We start from the raw sequence: 17,404 nt of genomic DNA on the forward strand, positions 1-17,404 counted from the left end.
TATCTCCCAGCTACTAACAACTCTACCTGTTTGATTAGGTATAACTTTATTTAAGGACTTTATTCTGAGTCCTGTATATTTACTTATTTCCTAGTCTCTGTATGTGTGTGTGTGTATACACACACATATATGTATATACGTATACGTATGTATATATGTATATATACATATATATGTATATACACACGTATATATATAACCAAGGCTGGAGAGATGGCTCAGTACTTAGGAGCACTTGGGGCTCTTAGAGTTTGGTTCCCAGCACCCACTTGGAGGTTCACAGCCATCTAAAACCTCCAGTTCCAGGGGATTTGACATACTCTTCTGACTTAGGCAGGCACCAGGCACACACAGGGTGAACATACATACATGTCTTAAAAACACTCACACACATAAAATAAATCTAAATTTTTTTTAAAAAATCACTTAAAAATAATAAGATTCTTGGACTGGAGAGGTGGCTCAGTAGATCAGTCATTTGTCATGCAAGCATGGGGACCAGCATCTGAAGCCCCCTCACCCGATAAGCCAATCAGGTGTGACTGCTGGCTAACTAGACTTACTGGAACCGGCAGTCTGCAGGTGCAGCAAGAGACTGCCTGCCAATGAGGAGACGGGAGACCCTCCCTCAGAGAATACTGTTGAAGAACAAAGGAGGACAGCTCTTGGCATCCACCTTGAGCCTCCATATGCATACATGTGCACATGTACCTGTGCTCACACATGAAAAAAAAAAAACATGGATACACACAAATACCACATACACATGGGAGAAAACAGCTTGCTTCTGAGAGAGGCTAAAATGGCCTAGACGACGCATGCATCAACACCTGCACAAGGATTCTCCTATAACTAAACCAAAAAAATTAGATGAGGAAAAGAACCAACTTTTGATACTGGTGGTGTGTGCCTATGATTCCAACATTTGAGAACTGAGAAAGGAGGATGTAAGATTGAGGCTAGTCTGGGCTAAATAGTGAAAAATAAAAGTACAAGAAAAGAGAAAAGAAAAGACATAAGAGGGGGCAATGGCTGTGACGGCCGGGAAAGGACCAGTGTCACCACCACAGCAGCAGCAAGCAGCCATGTTAGAGCATCAGTCAGTTGTGGCAAAGGTCTGGGCCCTCATCTGTGTGCCTGCTAAACGTGGGCAAACCTTAAGGTGTGGCCTTGGGGGAGTCTCTAACTGCCCTCGGGTGAGATGCTGCCATTAGAAGGGCTTTCAGATGCTTACGCCTTAGAATGTCCTCTGAGACGTGAGATCAAATCCAGCCCCTCCGTCCCTGGATGCCACATGGCTGCTAATCACTAGCTGTGCTAGCTGTGGAGGTCACCTGGGCAGCTGCTCCTCAGAACCTCACTGCCAGCTGGGATACCAGAAGGCAGGTCCGGGAGAGCTAGGGGGCGGCCGGCAGGGCTTTTGATGGTTTGCTTTCTGAAGCACAACCAGGTTCCAGCAAACTCGGGAAAGTCGTGTTGAGAACTGGCCCAAGAGGCGTGCTTAGGTCTTTATTGCTATTATTTTTGTTTTGTTTTTGAGACAGGCCTCCATGGAATCCAAGCCGGCCTTGAACTTTTGCTGTAAGGGAAAATGGCCTTGAACTTCTGATCCCCCCCCCTGCCTCTGCCTCCCCCATGCTGGGATAACACGTGTTTCTGGTTTCTGAGGTGCTGAGGAGGAAACTCGGGGCCTCATGTGTGCCCGGCACTCTCTCCCGGCTGAGCTACACCCTCGCCTCTGCGTGTTGAGTCTGTTTTCACCCTAAACACTTGACTGCCCTGGCCTTTGCTACTCATGAGCTTTAGATTAAGTTCTTACTCGTCTGTCTGTCAAATGCGTTCACAGACCTGGGTCCGTGGCGGTGCCCCACATGCTACCTCTGATCCAGTGCCTTCTCCTGGCAGCTGTTTTAGGTCAGGCCCAGCTGCTTTTGTTCGCACAGGCCCAGAGCTGTGTGTGCCAAGGAGGTTGTAGCGGGGCGGGCTGTTCCTGCTCACCAGAGACAGAGCTAGAAGTAGAAAGTTTTCTACAAGCCTTACCTGGGGGCCTTGAAGTTGAATGTTTACAATACGATTAAGTATAAAATCAAATCATTTATCTAAAGCTTGAAAATGTTTGTTTTTACAAGCCCCAGGTATCAGCAGGTTGAGCCCACAGGCAAAGTTCCAGTGCCAGGTGGGATGCAGGGCAGCAAGGGGCCTGAAACAGAAACAGGAGGGGCATGTGAGCCCCAAAGAGGGCAGAGCCAGCAGCTCTTATCTGGGGTGATGGGGACATTCCCCTGCCCCCAGCGGTCGCCCACCGTTGGACCAAGTTTCCCTCCCGAGAGCTGCCTCCACCGCCCCAAACGGGTTCAGCTCACCGTACATCAGCTGGCAGCTGCCTAATGCAATAACTGATGCCCCGCCCTCACAAGCACCTTCTAGAGAGTTCTCCCTGGTGAAGCCATGGGGGTCCCTGACAGGGTACCAGCAGGCTCTCAGCACCCTGACTCAGATCAGAATGAGCAGGCTACACCATCATCCAGATCTCTGGACCACATTAACCTGTAATGCTAGGAGCTAAAGAGAGCCAGGTGTGATGGCACACATCTGTACTCCCAGCATTCGGAGGAGCATTCTGGAAATGGAGACAGAAGGTTCACAAGTTCAAGGCCCGCTCAGACCAGTGAGTTACGTGCCACCCTGGGCTACAGAAAAAAAGATTCAACAGTGACAACTTAAGGACACCTTTGTCTCCTTCACACATCGGTCTGCGACAGTGACTACGGGAGCCCCACAGTGACAAAGTCCCCAGCGCTGGCACCCAAAGTGAGAGTTACAATTTCTCCTTCCCTCACGTTCACTCTGCAGGGCACACATGTACAGCCTCTGTGATATCTTGACATACCTGTGTCGCTTTCTCTCCTCGGCACCTGCTTCAAAGTCCCTTCCCGAGGCAGGCCATCCAACCCCAACCTCCCCTACCTCTGTCTGGGGGTTGTGCATCAAAAACTCTCTGAGATACCTCATCTTGTTTGTGTTTGAGAAGGGTTCCATATTGGAGAGGGGATGGGGAAGGTCCAGGAAGATGTGAGCTGAAGCCTCACTGGGACCCTTTCTGGCTCTTTGTCTGGTCATATTTTCTACACGCCGGGTCACTCGGGCTTCAATCAAACCCGCAATGAAACCTCCACATGCACTTAGAATAAGGAGTTGGAGGCGATGTCTCAGCTGGTAGAGCACTTGCCTAGCAAGCGTTCGCAAACCCCTGGGTTCAGTTTCCAGCACTACATAAACCCTGTATAGTGGTGCACGACTACAATCGCAACACTCAGGAGGTGGGAGCAGGAGTTCAAGGCCATCCTACATACCTAGCTGACTGGAGGGTGACGTGACCTGGGCTACTTGAGATAGTATCTCAGTTTAAAAGAAAAATAAAAAAGGGACTATGTTCAAGGAGCTTCTGGTCAGCCGAGCGCGGGAACACCTGGGTGGTGGCACCCAGAGAGGGCTAGGAAGCTTCATAGCCTCATGCCCCTTCTTTGCCCACCCCTAACTCTGAGCCTCTGTTTCTTTATGTGTCTCCTTTGTAGAACGCTTTAAGGGCTGAAGGGGAAGGATAACTCTGTGCTGGCGCCCTGGGTTCCACCCTCAGCACCACAGAAACAAACAGAAAAACGAGTAAAGGTCAGTAAACATTTTCCTAAGCCGATTGTCAGACGCACAGGCTCACCGGCACAGACATGCAATCTTAGGGGAGGTGGCAGTACAGGGGCAGGCGCTCAAACCTTGAGATCTTCCACCACCTCCTTGTAGTATCAGATGAGGGGAACCCCTGCTGGCGCCTGCTTGCTGAGGAAGAGACCCCATTAGTGACTCCTGCAACAGAACCTAAAGCCTTGTGACCATCCTGAGAAAGGTCTGAGGACCCCTCTCCACAGTGTGTACTCAGGCTCATGAATACATGTGAGAGGCAGGCTTGAGTCTGCCGGGTTCCTAGCCCCAGAGGCTTCTAGAAATGGCTCAGGCCTAGCTCACCAGGCAGACTCAGCTGGGGACGCCATCCTGCCCAGACTTGTCCTATTTGTTTATTTTCAATCACGCTTTTCATTTTAAACATTTCATTTATTTGGGGTATGTGTGTGTGTGTGTGGGTGCAGATGTGAAGGTCAGAGGACAGCTTTGTGGAGTGGTCCTCCCTTTTTCTGTGGGCTTAGGGGGTCACACTCAGATGGTCAGGCTTGTGCAGGGAGCTCCTTCGGCCCCTAAGCCTATATGTCACTGGCCCCATTTTCCCTTTCTATGAAGACGTCTTCATATTGGTTAGCAATCTGCTCTTAGGACCTCAGTTTAACAAGATTACCTTACAAAAAAACTCTGTTTTCAGAAAAGGCCACATTCTGAAGAACTGGCTATTAAGACTTCAACATAACGTTTTCCGAGGTGTTGGGGGTTCGAGCACTATTCATCCATAGTCCCCTCCCCATTTCTGTTCTTCCTACTTGCAGAATACTCACCGTCCCCTTACCCTTAATCCTGTGACATCAACTCTAAATCCGAACCCTCACCTTCTCAGCCTCAGCTCAGAGATCCACCCTTCTCCCTCCAGAGTCAGCTTGAAGGGGGAGCATTCAGCACCCTGGAGCCTCTGCACGATGAACCAGCTGCAGGGCTCCAGCAGGACAAATTGACATCTCCCTTTACCTAGCACATTCTGGTCCGAAGCAGCAGTTTAACCCAGAAAGTTTAAATATCCCCAAAGATGTCTGTTCAGAGGAAATAAAGAGGGAATCGTGTTCCGCTCCCAGTTCCCCAGGCAAGAGTGGGGCCCTTTGTGTGTTTAGAGCCGAACTGAAGGAGACTCTTTGAACTTGCGATTTCAGAGGTAAGTTGTTTTTCTTCTTTTCTTTCTTTCTTTTTTAACAACCCCCCCCTCAACTTTCTCTCACCCACAGCTGTTTTCCTTCCTCCTTGCAAAACTTCAGGATCACAGACACTCTCAAAGCCGCAGAAAGGCTGCCGTTGGCATGGACGGCTTCTTTCTCTCCTGTCATGTGACTGAACTAGCTGGGGAAGGGGCCTGTGTCAAACAGGTGTGTTCCTATGGGGTCCTGGGAGAAGGCCTTCCCTGCAGACCCGGTGGCAAGAATCAAAACAATCAGGGAAGAGATGAGAGGGTATGAGGGGAGACGCAGAAGCAGGAGAGGATAAGGAAGTTAGGAAGCATTCTACATAAGAAAAGCAGGCCTCGTAGCACAGGCTTGTCATCCAAGGCTGAGGCAGGAGGGTGGGAAATGAAGGCCCTCCTGAGCTACAGCGTGAATTCAAGGCCAGTGTGTAACTTAGTGAGCCCCTGCCCCAAAACAAAATGTAAGCAGAGGACTGGGGTGTAGTTCAGTGATAAAGCACATGCCCAGGAGAAGCAAGGCCCCAAGTTCCATTTCTAGTATCCCAGTATTATAACAAAAAGAAAATAAGATGGAGGGCACATTGGGAAATGGCACAGAGAAGGAGATGGGAAATTACAGATGCCCACCCCCTCTGCTCTTGCTCCTATGGTAGTCACGCAGACATAGCAGGCTGGACCAGCTTTGCTGCAAGTGGTTTGCCCTGGATTTGGCCTATAGGAGGGTAAGGGAGGCTGAGGACAGGTGAGGCACTTTCAAAAGCACAGTCCTAGAGTCCTAGGCTGATGACTAGGACCTGGACAAGGGCTTCCACAAAACATCCAGGTTCTGCAGAGAAAATGGGACCTTGAAACAAAGGGAAAGTCACATGATTGTACTAAGCCACCAGGGGGCTTAGGTAACAAGGTATCCACCTCCTCACTTGGTCATTCTTTGTTAGGTTTTGGTATCCAAATAAACAGGAATAGCCAGATTTTAGCCGCATTTGGCAGACAGTGGTAGGTCAGTGAGGGAGGCCGAGAATGACGGCTGGGTATCCCCTCACCATCACTGCCATGTCTTCCCTGTGACCTCAAGCATTATGTGAAGTTTCTTAATATGCAAGTTTTTTTTTTTAAAAAAAATTAACTTCATGGAAACTGGAGAGATGGTTCCGTGGTTAAGAGTGCCAGTTGTTCTTCCAAAGGACCTGGGTTCAATTCTCAGCACTCACATGGTGGTTCACAACCATCTGTAACTCCTGTTCCAGAGGACCCAATGCCTACTTCTGGCTTCTGGGTACACCAAGCACACAAGTGGTACCCATAAACAAAAGCAAAACACCCATACACATATACATAAAACACAAGTTGAAAATTAACTTCATGGCCTGGGGAGATGGCTCAGTGGTGAAGAACACTTGTTGTTTTTGTAGAGGACCCAGGTTCAGTCCCTAGCATCCACATGGTGGCTCACAATTATCCATAACTCCAGTGGCAGGGCATTTGATATTCTCTTCTGACCTCCACCAGTGATAGGCACATACATACATGCAGGCAAAACCATTTATACACATAGACTAAAATTAGTAAGTCTAAAAAAACTTCAGTTAACTTCACAATGCAACATAATGTGTGTGTGTGTGCGCGCGTGCGTGTGTGCGTGCGTGCGTGTGTGTGTGTGTGTGTGTGTGTGTGTGTGTGTGTGTGCAGGAGAGGGAACAGAGAGAGAGAGAGAGAGAGAGAGAGAGAGAGAGAGAGAAATAATTGGACCTTGAGTCTCATGCATACCAGGCAAGTACACTCTACCACTGAGCTATGTCTTCATTATGTGTGTGAGGGATGAGGGAACAGGTCTCTCCCTGCCCCCTTTGCAAGATGAACTTGGTTGACATGTTTCACTTGATGAATAAACTCCTCAGGAACCAACACAGGAAGAATTTTTTTCTCTCACAGTTTGAAGCAATTTCATTAAATTCTGTGTCATCCATTCATCCATTCACTTCCACATTCGCTGAGGTAAAATATATTTACACAGGGCTTTGTGTATACCGAGTACTGTAGTGGCTGTTAGGGAGGAGCTGCGGGCAAGACAGACTCGGGTTCTAGCTGGAGCTCACTTGCCAATGGAGAGAGTGATGCTGGCCAGATGGAATCTAGAAACAGCTGAAAGAAGGTTCCAGGAGAGCTGAGAGAGTGATCGTGGACTGGGCTGGTTCTTTGAAGTCTGGAGAAATGGGGGGATCGGGAAGGAAGGATGCACTCTTCCCTGGTGGAGGGGGTGTACAGCAGAAGGCACAGAATAGGGAATTTTCAAAGGAAAGAAAGAAGGTAGTGTGGCCATCATGCCAAAAGCAAATGACCAAAGATGCTGAAGGGACAGGTAAAGGTAAAGATGGATGACTCAGAAGAAACCTTCCAGGGTCTGAGAATTTGTGGAGAAGTGAGCCTAAGCAGGAGGGTGACAGACATGACTGATCAAGAATTCGCTCTGACCACCTTTTGGAGGACCCTCGACAGGAAGTCTGCATCAGTGTGGAAACCCCAGTCGGGAGGTGGGGGCAGAGAGCCAGGAGGAAGAGCGTGGTCTAAGTTGGAGAGCTGAAATTTTCAGTCAACCGGCTGTACCCATCAACACCACCTGTGTTTGCACTTCAGAAACGGAAGGGCCAGGTGGGGTGTCTGGATGGAAGTGCTCATGTGTCAAGACATGTATTACATAGAGGAACGTCTTTGATTGACAGATTGCCAGGATAGGAAAGGATATTCTTAATATCTCCCAGGCCCGAATATGATCTTCACCATTCCCTGCCAACAGGATCCCTGAAGGAGGCCTCCTTCCCCTTTGTGGGGAGCCCCAGTCCATCTCTCCCCGAAGAGTTCACATAGAGGTTTGGGTTCTACCTCGTGAAGTGAGAGACAGACTGACTACAGGACACGCTCCGTTCATACCATTCCACACATACAGAGATCTGATGGTTCCTTTACTGCAGTTTTAGGCATCTATTCTATATGTACCAAGCTAATTAAGACCATAGCTACAATACTAATCCTATAATACTGTAACTGTCTCCTAAGATCATTTATCTACCTCCACATACACGCAGCTTTGTGTAGGGGTATACATTCATGTTCATGGGGGTATGTGCACGTGTGTACAGACCAGAAGTCAACTTGGGTGTCTTCATTAATTACTCTCTGTCGTGTGTGTGTGTGAGTGTGCACATTGTATACACACGTGTGTGCAGGCATATGCACCTGTGTATGTATGCACATAGGCCAGAGGAGGATGGGAGCACCCTACTCTCTCACTCTCTACCCACTTGAGACAGGGCCTCTCCTTGAACCTGGAGCTAAGCTGGTGGCCCACAGGCCCCAGGGATCTTCCTGTCTCCATCCCTTCTCCACAGCTGTAGGGTTACAGGCATGGGTGCCATGACTAGGTTGAGAATTTAGAATCCAGGTTCTCACACTTGAGCTGCCAGCTCTTTACCCACACAGCCTTTTCCCTAACCTCTCTCCATATTTTCTTCGAGACAGGGTCTCTCTGAACCTGGAACACATCCATCTGCCTTGGCTGATTGGTCAGTGAGCTCCTGGAATCTATCCTCTGTCTGTCTCAAACAGTCCGTCCAGCCCTGAGGTTACAGGTGGATGACACCGTGCCTGGCTTTTAATATGAGTGCTGGAGATCAGAATGTACGTCCTCATGTTTGCTTGGTAGGCATTTTACCTGAAGCTTCTTACACTCATATTACTGCTGAACTGGCTTCCAGCTTCCCTACACACACACACACACACACACACACACACACACACTTACACACCTTCTCTGGTGCCAGTGATGTTGGGGTGCAGCTCAGGCAAATGTTACCTGTATCCTCATTCAGTGAATTCCCTCTCTCCATCTTTTAAGTCCCCTGCCAGTACCATTTAATAAGTCTGGAACCATTACGACTAAAATTAGCCCCAAACACCCCTTGGCATCTTATCAATGAGGTTCTCAACATAGGAGGGGTAGTGCTAGGAGTAGGACCAAGATGAGAGAATTGTTTCCTTCATTTCTCATTCTGTTCTTGCAAACAATGGGAGGGATGGCCAATTCATTTCAACTGATAGCCGGTTGACCATGCCACACTTGAATAACTTAGTTCTCTCTTCGATGTCACCAGTAAACAGCCTCCTCCCCAAATCAGTCCTTCAAGATGTCAACGTAGTCATTGGTCTTAATCTTCTGGCCACTGCCAGGAACACAGTATCACCTCAGCCAGGTCAAGCCGCTAGTCGGGGCTGAACAACCGAACCCTGTCCCTGCTCCAGCTCGAGAAATGAAATATGAAACACAAGCAGTCACATCCAACCCAGCAGCCCAGACCGACCTGGTTCTGGGTGGCTCTCATCAGAGCTTCCAACCTCAACAAAACCAGAGAGACCCAGTGCATTCCGAGGGACACACCATCCATTCATCCTGCGAGTCCCGCAAACACCCAGGAAGTTTTTAGCTAGGTTGCAGGAGGACAGAGGGAATTCCTGGAAGATGAAGTTTAAAGAGAATTTTACTTACATGTATGCGGGGAGAAGCGATAGAAAAATCTAGATGCTGGCCTCAGATACAAAAGCACAACGTTTTTATGTACTAATGGGACTAGGGGGCCTCCACAGGTGGGGACTGCGAAGGTGGGCTCGGCTTCCTGGCTCTGCCGAGAGTATAATAGTTTATAGAATGGCTCGGGGAGAGGTAAGACTTAACCAGAAGCAAAATCGTCTCTGCAAAGTGGAGCCAGGGAGGAAGAAGGGGAAGCAAGAAGGCGAGTGAGTGGGAGCAAGGGAGAGTCTGCGAGGGGATGCAAAATCCTATGTTCTTTTCTGCCAAAGGTTGACTAACTTGTTTCAACCTGGCACCCGCGTGGCTCAGAACAAAAGCGCTCGGCTGGGCCTCCGCGTGGGGAGAGGGACCACGCATACCTTGCAGTGTGTAGGAGGAGAGCAGGTCAGCTGCCGCTCACAGAGGGGAGGAAGCACAGAGGTGGGATTGGGAAAGGTTGAACAGTGTACCACCACTGTCCCCATCCAGCCTGGCACACATCTGACACAGGCCCTGGTGTCCTGAAACACTCTCAGGGGTGACTGAGGTTCAGTCACAAGAATCCAGCTGGTAGTCACGCTCCAAGTGCGGGCGCTGCACGGTACCACTTTACCTGAGCGCAGAGGGTCATCCGGAGAAGCCATGAAGACCGGGAGAGGACAGACGAGTGTCTGAGCGGGGTTGGGCAGCCTCTGGGACCCCAGAGAACAGCAGGATCGCCGAGATCCAACCTCTTGCTGTAGCAATGCGCGACTCTACAGCTCTGCAGTCTGCCCTGCCGCTGCTGCTCCTCCTCCCTTCCCTCCTCTTCTTGATCTCTGCCACTTCTTCCTCGTGCTCACTTCCTGCAATTAGCAAAGCCCCTGCCCGGCGCGAGCGTCTCTCCAGAACTTTGGAGAGGATTCCGTGGTTGCGGTTGGGCACTAGAGGACCCGGGGGGGCCCAGAGCACGTGTCCTGCCAGTACCTAGAGCCTAGTGCACACGTCCCACCACGGGGACACACGCGATCGCAGCTGAAGGGTCTTTCAGTCAGCCTGGCATCCGCTGCCGCACGCGCGGATGGCTTTCCTGGTTCCTAATCTCGCCCTCAGCTAGGACACCAAAGCGCTCCCAGCGTGCTCCTTGCACAGGCCCGGGCTGAGACGCCTGCCGGCGATCTGATGTTTGAACAGTTTCCTAATCTTCAGGCAGCCTGAAAGGCTGCATGACCGCACACGCTAGCACTTTCTATTTTGATGTTTCTTTGGCATGAGTTACTGCCTGGCCTCCTGAGTGAGCGCTACACAAAGGAGAGGGAGGAAAAGTCAGTCGCAAAGTCTCTTGCTCTCTCCTCTGGTGGAAAAAAAAAAAAAAAACCCACAAAGTAGGGTTCTGTCAGAAATGAAGAACCCATTGACCTTTGAGCAAATTAAATTTTACTTTAAGTGGGATTTGATGCTAAGTGAGCAGAGAACGTGATCGTTTAAAATGGCTATATTTTATTTTATTTCAAATTTTTAAAAAGTTATTTTTATTATTTTTAAACGGTCTGGGTGGTTGTATACACGTGAGTGCAGTGCCTGCAGAATCAAGAAGAGGGCATTGGGTCCCCAGGAGTCGTAGGTGGTTGTGCCATTCTAGGAACTGAACTTGGGTCCTCCGCAAGAGCAATAAGCACTCTTAATGCTAAGCCACCTCTCCAGCTCAAGCGGCTATATTTTCACTAACTATATCTGCCTTATACAAAGGCTACAGATAACTTAAACTTAACAGGAATCTCTGAAAGGTATCACATAATCGATATGTGCCCTTGGGCATAATCATAGACCCATAAAAAGGAGTTTAAAGGAGACAGCAGCCAGGGATGTGGTTCAGTAGCAGAGCGCATGCCCGGCTTGTGTAGGCCCTGGGTTTAAAACCTAGTACGGCAAAAATAAAAATTTTAAATTAAAAGTTTATTTTAAGCCCTGCCTGATGACGTACACTTGTAATCCCAGCACACAAGAGTTTGAAACCAGCCTGAACTTTATAGTGTGATACTATCTTAAAAAGGAAAAAAAAATGTGTGTGTGTGTGTGTGTGTGTGTGTGTGTGTGTGTGTGTGTGTGTGTGTGAGGGGGTGGGAAAACCCGGTCTTCAGAGAGTTCAGAGATAAGGCTACAACGTGGGACTGTGTGGAAGGGAGGGATCACAGTCCTCGTCAGAGCTCACGTAGGAAGGAAGTTATTTTAGAAAGGGTATTTTCTCAGGGAATCTATTTTGAGGTTTGGTTTGTGGCTCCTTCTGTACTTCACGTAGAGATGGAATTTGTTTCTGAGGTTTGATTGTCGGGAACCACATATCAAGTTGGGCTGTCTTGTTAACACAAGATCAAGTGGTTAGTTTTTTCCCAGATGAAACTGTAAATAAGTCTTCTGATGTCACCCACCCTTCATTGAATGGAAGACGATTCTAGAAATGTGTGTTGTCTTCTCCCTTTCTCTGTGTGTGCACGTGGGTGAGTGTGTGCCTGGGAGCCAATGTAGAGGTCAGAGGGTAACTTGTCCAAGTCAGTTCTCTCCTTCCACCATATGGGTCATGGGGATCAAACTCAGGTCATGAGGCAGGGCAGCGAGCATCTTCCTTTACCTGCTGAGCCTAGCTCATTGTTTCTTCTTCCTCCTCCTCTTCTTCTTCTTCTTCCTCTTCCTCCTCCTCCTCTTCTTCTTCTTCTTCCTCCTCTTCCTCTTCCTCTTCTTCCCCTTCCCCTTCCCCTTCCCCCCTCTTCCTCTTCCTCTTCTTCCCCTTCCCCTTCCCCTTCCCCTTCCCCTTCCCCTTCCCCTTCCCCTTCCCCTTCCCCTTCCCTTCCCCTTCCCCTTCCCCTTCCCCTTCCCCTTCCCCTTCCCCTTCCCCTTCCCCTTCCCCTTCCCCTTCCCCTTCTTCTTCTTCTTCTTCTTCTTCTTCTTCTTCTTCTTCTTCTTCTTCTTCTTCTTCTTCTTCTCTCTCTCTCTCCCTCTTCTCCCCTCCTTTTTCTTCCTCCTCCTCTTTCTTTTTTGAAAAGGTCTCACTCTGTAGATTAGACTAGCCTCAAACCCATGATAATCTTCCCAAACTCTTAAGCCTCAAGAAACCCGGGATTGCAATGAGCTTCCACATCAGACTAAAGTTAATTTAAATTATTTTAAACTGTATGTGAGGGGTATTTTGCCTGTAAGTATGTCTGTGTACAACACGTATATAGTGTGTTCAGAGGCCAAATGAGGGCATCTGATCCCCTGGTACTCCAGTCATAGTTGTGAACTACCATGGGGAGCTGAGACTCAAACTTGGTCTTCCGGGAGAGCAGTCAGTGCTCTTAACTGAGTCATCTCCAGTCCAGAGGGTTTTTTGTTTTTTTAAAGAAAGACGGATCTGATATTTTGGTGTGACTGACTCTTCAGCTTCCTTTCCTATGAACTGCAACTGCTGCCATCATCCTTTACCCTTCCTGACACGATTTATGATCAATGAAGTATAACACAAAAGGATCTATTATTGTTTTAGTATACAACATAGTAATTAACAATCTTTCTCATCCTCCGAAGTTCCCATGCAATCCATTTGTTGTCATATTAGACTTCTCCTGGAGAATGCTATGCTTGGTAGTGGTGCTGGTAGGGCAGGAATCACAGGACCCTTTCAAAAGTATTCAAGACTTAGTTTTTATAATTAAATTTATTTTTTATTTATCCATTGCACACTAATCCCAGTTCTTAAGACGTATGTCTATGTGTGGGTAAGTGTATGTGAGTGCAGGTACCCCCAAGTGCCAAAAGAGGTATCTGATTCTTCAGAACTGGAGTTGTAGGCGATTGTGAGCCACCCAACCTGGAGGCCTGTGAGCCAAACTCAAGTCCTTTGTAAGAGTAACAAGTGTTCATCACTGCTAAGCTACCTCTGCAGCTCTTAAAATAATAGTTTGTTACATTTGCTGATTTGTTATGTGTGTGTGAGCTTGCATGTATGTGTGCACATGTGGAGGCCAGAGGACAGTTTCCAGGAGTCAGCCAGTGCATCAGAACTCAGGGCATCAGACTCAGCAGGAAACATCTCCATCACTGAACCATCTTGGTGGCCCCTACCCTTGTAAAATTGGGCATTGTTGACATTTTCTTATAATGCCCCAAACCAAATCAATCTTGAAGTATCATATTTCCCTTACTTTAATACTTTTTGTTTTGTTTTTGGTTTCATGTGTGTATGGTTTATTTATTTGGGGGTTGACATTGCATGTGTCTTAAGTGCTTGGACATGACAGACCAGAGAAAGAAGTCAGGTTTCTTCCTCTATTGCTCTCTCTTCCTTCCTTCTTCCTTCCTTTCCTAAGATAGTATTGTGTCTGACTGGTCAGCAGGCTCCAGGATCTGCCTGTTTCCATGGTACTTGTCGCATGCCCAGCTTCTACGGGAGGGCTGGAGGTTTGAATTCAAGCCCTTTTGTTTTCATGGCAAGTGCTCTTAGCCACTGAACCCATCACTCCAGCTCTTGGGTTTTCTAAGACAGGGTTTCTTTGTTTAACCTTGGCTGTCCTGGAACTAGCTCTGTAGACCAAGCTGGCCTCAGACTCATAGATATCTGCTTGCGTCTGCTTCCCAAGTGCTGGGATTAAAGGTGTGCACCCCCACTGCCCAGTTATGTTTTGGGGGGAGAGTTGTTTGTTTGCTTATACATAGAGAAAGGGTCTCATGTAGCCCAGGCGGCCTTGAACTCTCTGTGTAGTTGAGGATGGCTTTGAGTTTCCAGTCCTCCTGCCTCCTCCTCTGAGATCACAGGTACAGGCTACTATGTCCAATGCTGTTGATTTGGAGCTTTTCATTTGACCTCCATCTGTCCTGTTCTGACTTGGTCATCTCAGAGCCAAACCAGCGGGCTTTGACTCTTGGGCATGAAACCACAAGCAAGAAACCTACTCTGAGGTGGTTTGTACAACTGTGAACATTTACCAAAATAACAAACATAAGAAAATATCTAAGGACAGTGGATGTGACTCAGTGGGAGGACATTTGCTTAGCATATTGTAGGCTGTTGGTTTGATGTCAGCATTGCGTGAAAAAGAAAGGAAAGACGGAGGTAGAGAGAGGTAAAGGGAGAGCGAGAGAAGGGAAGAACAGCAGAATAAGGAAGATGGAGGAGTAACCAGTGACTGTCACACAAGGAGGTGACCGACATACCATGCGTGTTTTCCTTACAATTTAGACTACTCTGAGCAGCTTTTGTTTTCCTCATTTTAAAAAAATTAAATATAAATATATTATTTTCCCTTCCTTCTCCTCCCTACAATCTCTCCCCTTCCCATTCTCCCTTTGCTTCCTTCCAAATTCATGCCTCCAATTATTATTGTCACATATATATGTGTGTACGTATGTATGTACATATGTACATATGTATGTATTACCAGACGAGTCCTTTCAGTGTTGCTTGAATGTATGTGATTTCATGGGTAACCAATTAATGCACTTATCCCTGGGGAAGACTATTTCTCCTAATCTAACCATTTCTTAGTCGCTAACAGTTCTTTATCTAGGGGTGGAACCCTGTGAGATTTTCCCCTTCTATATTAGCAGATCTGTTGGCGTTATCTTTGTTCAGGTCTTGGTTAGGCAGCCATGTTGTTGAGGTATCAAGGGTGTAGCTTCTTTGCCATTTTTAGGAGATACAAGCTTACAACAGACTTAAGCTTTTATTGTCCTTTTCCAATAAATGCTTCTGTATATTTTGTTTTTACATGGCAGGGACCAGAGGCGTAGATGATAGCATTCATTTTGAGATTTTGAGAGAGACTGAGCCTAGGGCCTTACACTGAACTTGTACCTCCAGTCCTCATCCGAGTTTTTATTTTGAGATAGGACCCTGCTGAGTTTCCCAGGCTGGCCCTGAACTAATGCTGCAGCCCAGGCAATGGTCCTAAACTCGCTGTTCTACTGCTTCAGCCCTCAGAGGAGCTGGGGTTCTGGGATGACAGTCCTATGCCACCAGACCTGCAAATATTGTCTTAAATATTCCTTGATTCCATGCACCAAGCAAAATGCCAAGCCCTGAGGCTAAAGATATGGCTCACGATTTAATAACATGTGTCGCCATTTTGGAGAAACCAAAGTTGGTTCCTAGCACCCATGTTGGGGTAGCTCACAGTTGACTGTAGCTCCAGCTCCACTAGGACCCAATATCTCTGGGTGCATGAACTCTCTCTCTCTCTCACACACACACACACACACACACACACACACACAAACACAAACACACACACAGGGAGAGGGGGAGAGAGAGAGAGAGAGAGATTAAAAAAAAACAACAAAACAAAGCAAAAATCCAAGAACCAAGATGGTATTTTGTGGCAGAGCACTTGCCTGCCAAATGCAAGATTTGCGATTCAGTTCTTAGCACTGTCAAATAAGTATCTACACTTTAAATTCTAATTCATTATAAGATGGAAGTGTTCCAGCCCCGAAGGGAAAGGCTTCCTCTCCAGAAATGTTGCCGCTCTGCTGTAGCTGGGAAGGTTTCCCCAGTGGAAGTGTCCCAGCTCTGAAAGAGGTAACCTGGCAATCAGGAGCCCAGGATACCACAAAGTCACACCGCACAACAAAGGGTCTTGGTGATGGTGTTCTATCACAGCAACCGAAAAATAACAAATTCAGCCACCTCCTAACTGATCTAAATAAATGTATCTTGGGCTGTAAAAGGCAGCATATGACTAGAGGGACATAGAGACTTCCCTGTATCCTACAAGGGGGAAAGGCTTGGGACACCCTCCTGGAGTCAGATAGAGTGGGAAATACTCCAACAAGAGGGTGCAGTGTCTCCTCATTTGGGGGGCATTCATCCGCTCAGTCTCACCTGGAGCACTTCACAGCACGCAGAGAGTCCCCTGTCACCTCGCCACCTGGCTTTTCATCACAGTGGCCCAGTTTCCTCCTGAAGAGTCTCTGTCCCGTTCAGCTCACGGCTTTGATAGTCCAGATGTCACTTGTCAATTACCACAGCCTTGAGTCACCTGGGGAGAGCTAGCTAGATCAGGTTGGCCCGTGGCATGTCCATGAGGGCTTTTCTTAGCAGGGTTAGTTGATGGGAGAGGGCCCAGCTCACTGTGGGTAGCACCATTTCCTCGGCAGGTCATCCTGGACTGTAAGAAAGGAGAAAGCTAGCTGAACACCAGCATCTAAGCAGGCAGGCGTTCGTTTTCCTCTGCCAGCTGCTGAAATCAACCCCTTCTCCCCTAAGTTGTGAATTTTGTTTTGTTTTGGTCAGGGCATTTTATATCACAGCAGCAGAAATGAAAGTAGGAAGGACACTGCTGGACAGTATCACCTCCGACCACTGACCCTAAAAAGTGGTAGTTGACTTTGTCATTGCCTCTTAGAACATGGCTATGGAAGACATCTGTGGGGAACTGGGGATGACTTTTTGGTTAATCAGTCCAGGACATGGAGCTGGTGGTGGAAAAAAATGAAAAAGAAGGGAACATTTGGGAGGATCTATGCTCTAGAGAGCCTTGAGCACCAGCCAGAAGCATGCAGGCCTAGTTTTTAGACAACAGGAAGTCAGGGAGCTGGGACTGGAGTGGCAGAAGAAAATTGATGTTTTGGAAAGATTAGTTTGGCAGCTGTGCGTAGGGGGAACAGAGAAGAGAAGGTAGGTGGGGAACTCATCTTTCAGTACACTGTAATTTTAAAAAATTGTGTGTGTGTGGTATCTGTGCCTGTGTGTAAGTGCGTGTGCACACAGGGTGCATGCAGAGGCCAGAAGGCTCTGCCTTAGAGTCTCACACTGACCCTAAAGACAGGCAGGTCACCAGCAAGCTTCGGTGGTCCCACTGTCTCCACCCAACACAGTCCTGAGGGTACAGGTCAGCACACAACTATATGTGGCCACACCACACCTGACTTTTTTTTTTTTAATAGGGGTACTGGTATCTCAGGTCCTCATGCTTATGCAACAGATGCTCCTACCCACT

The 17,404-nt window shown here is 47.9% G+C and overlaps 1 protein-coding gene across 1 annotated transcript in view; it reads right to left on the reverse strand.

Annotated features, from left to right (window-relative positions):
- Edaradd (EDAR associated via death domain) overlaps positions 1 to 10,628 on the reverse strand; it is a 46,742-nt gene extending 36,114 nt beyond the window's left edge. The window contains exon 1 of the mRNA XM_048461140.3: positions 10,066 to 10,628. Within this exon, the coding sequence (XP_048317097.1) occupies positions 10,066 to 10,096 (31 nt within the window). The 5' untranslated portion in view covers positions 10,097 to 10,628. The remainder of the gene's footprint in view (positions 1 to 10,065) is intronic.
- Between the last annotated feature and the right edge of the window lie 6,776 nt (positions 10,629 to 17,404).

Source organism: Myodes glareolus, chromosome 14, assembly GCF_982192425.1.
Source record: "Myodes glareolus chromosome 14, mMyoGla1.1, whole genome shotgun sequence".
Lineage (NCBI taxonomy): Eukaryota > Metazoa > Chordata > Mammalia > Rodentia > Cricetidae > Myodes > Myodes glareolus.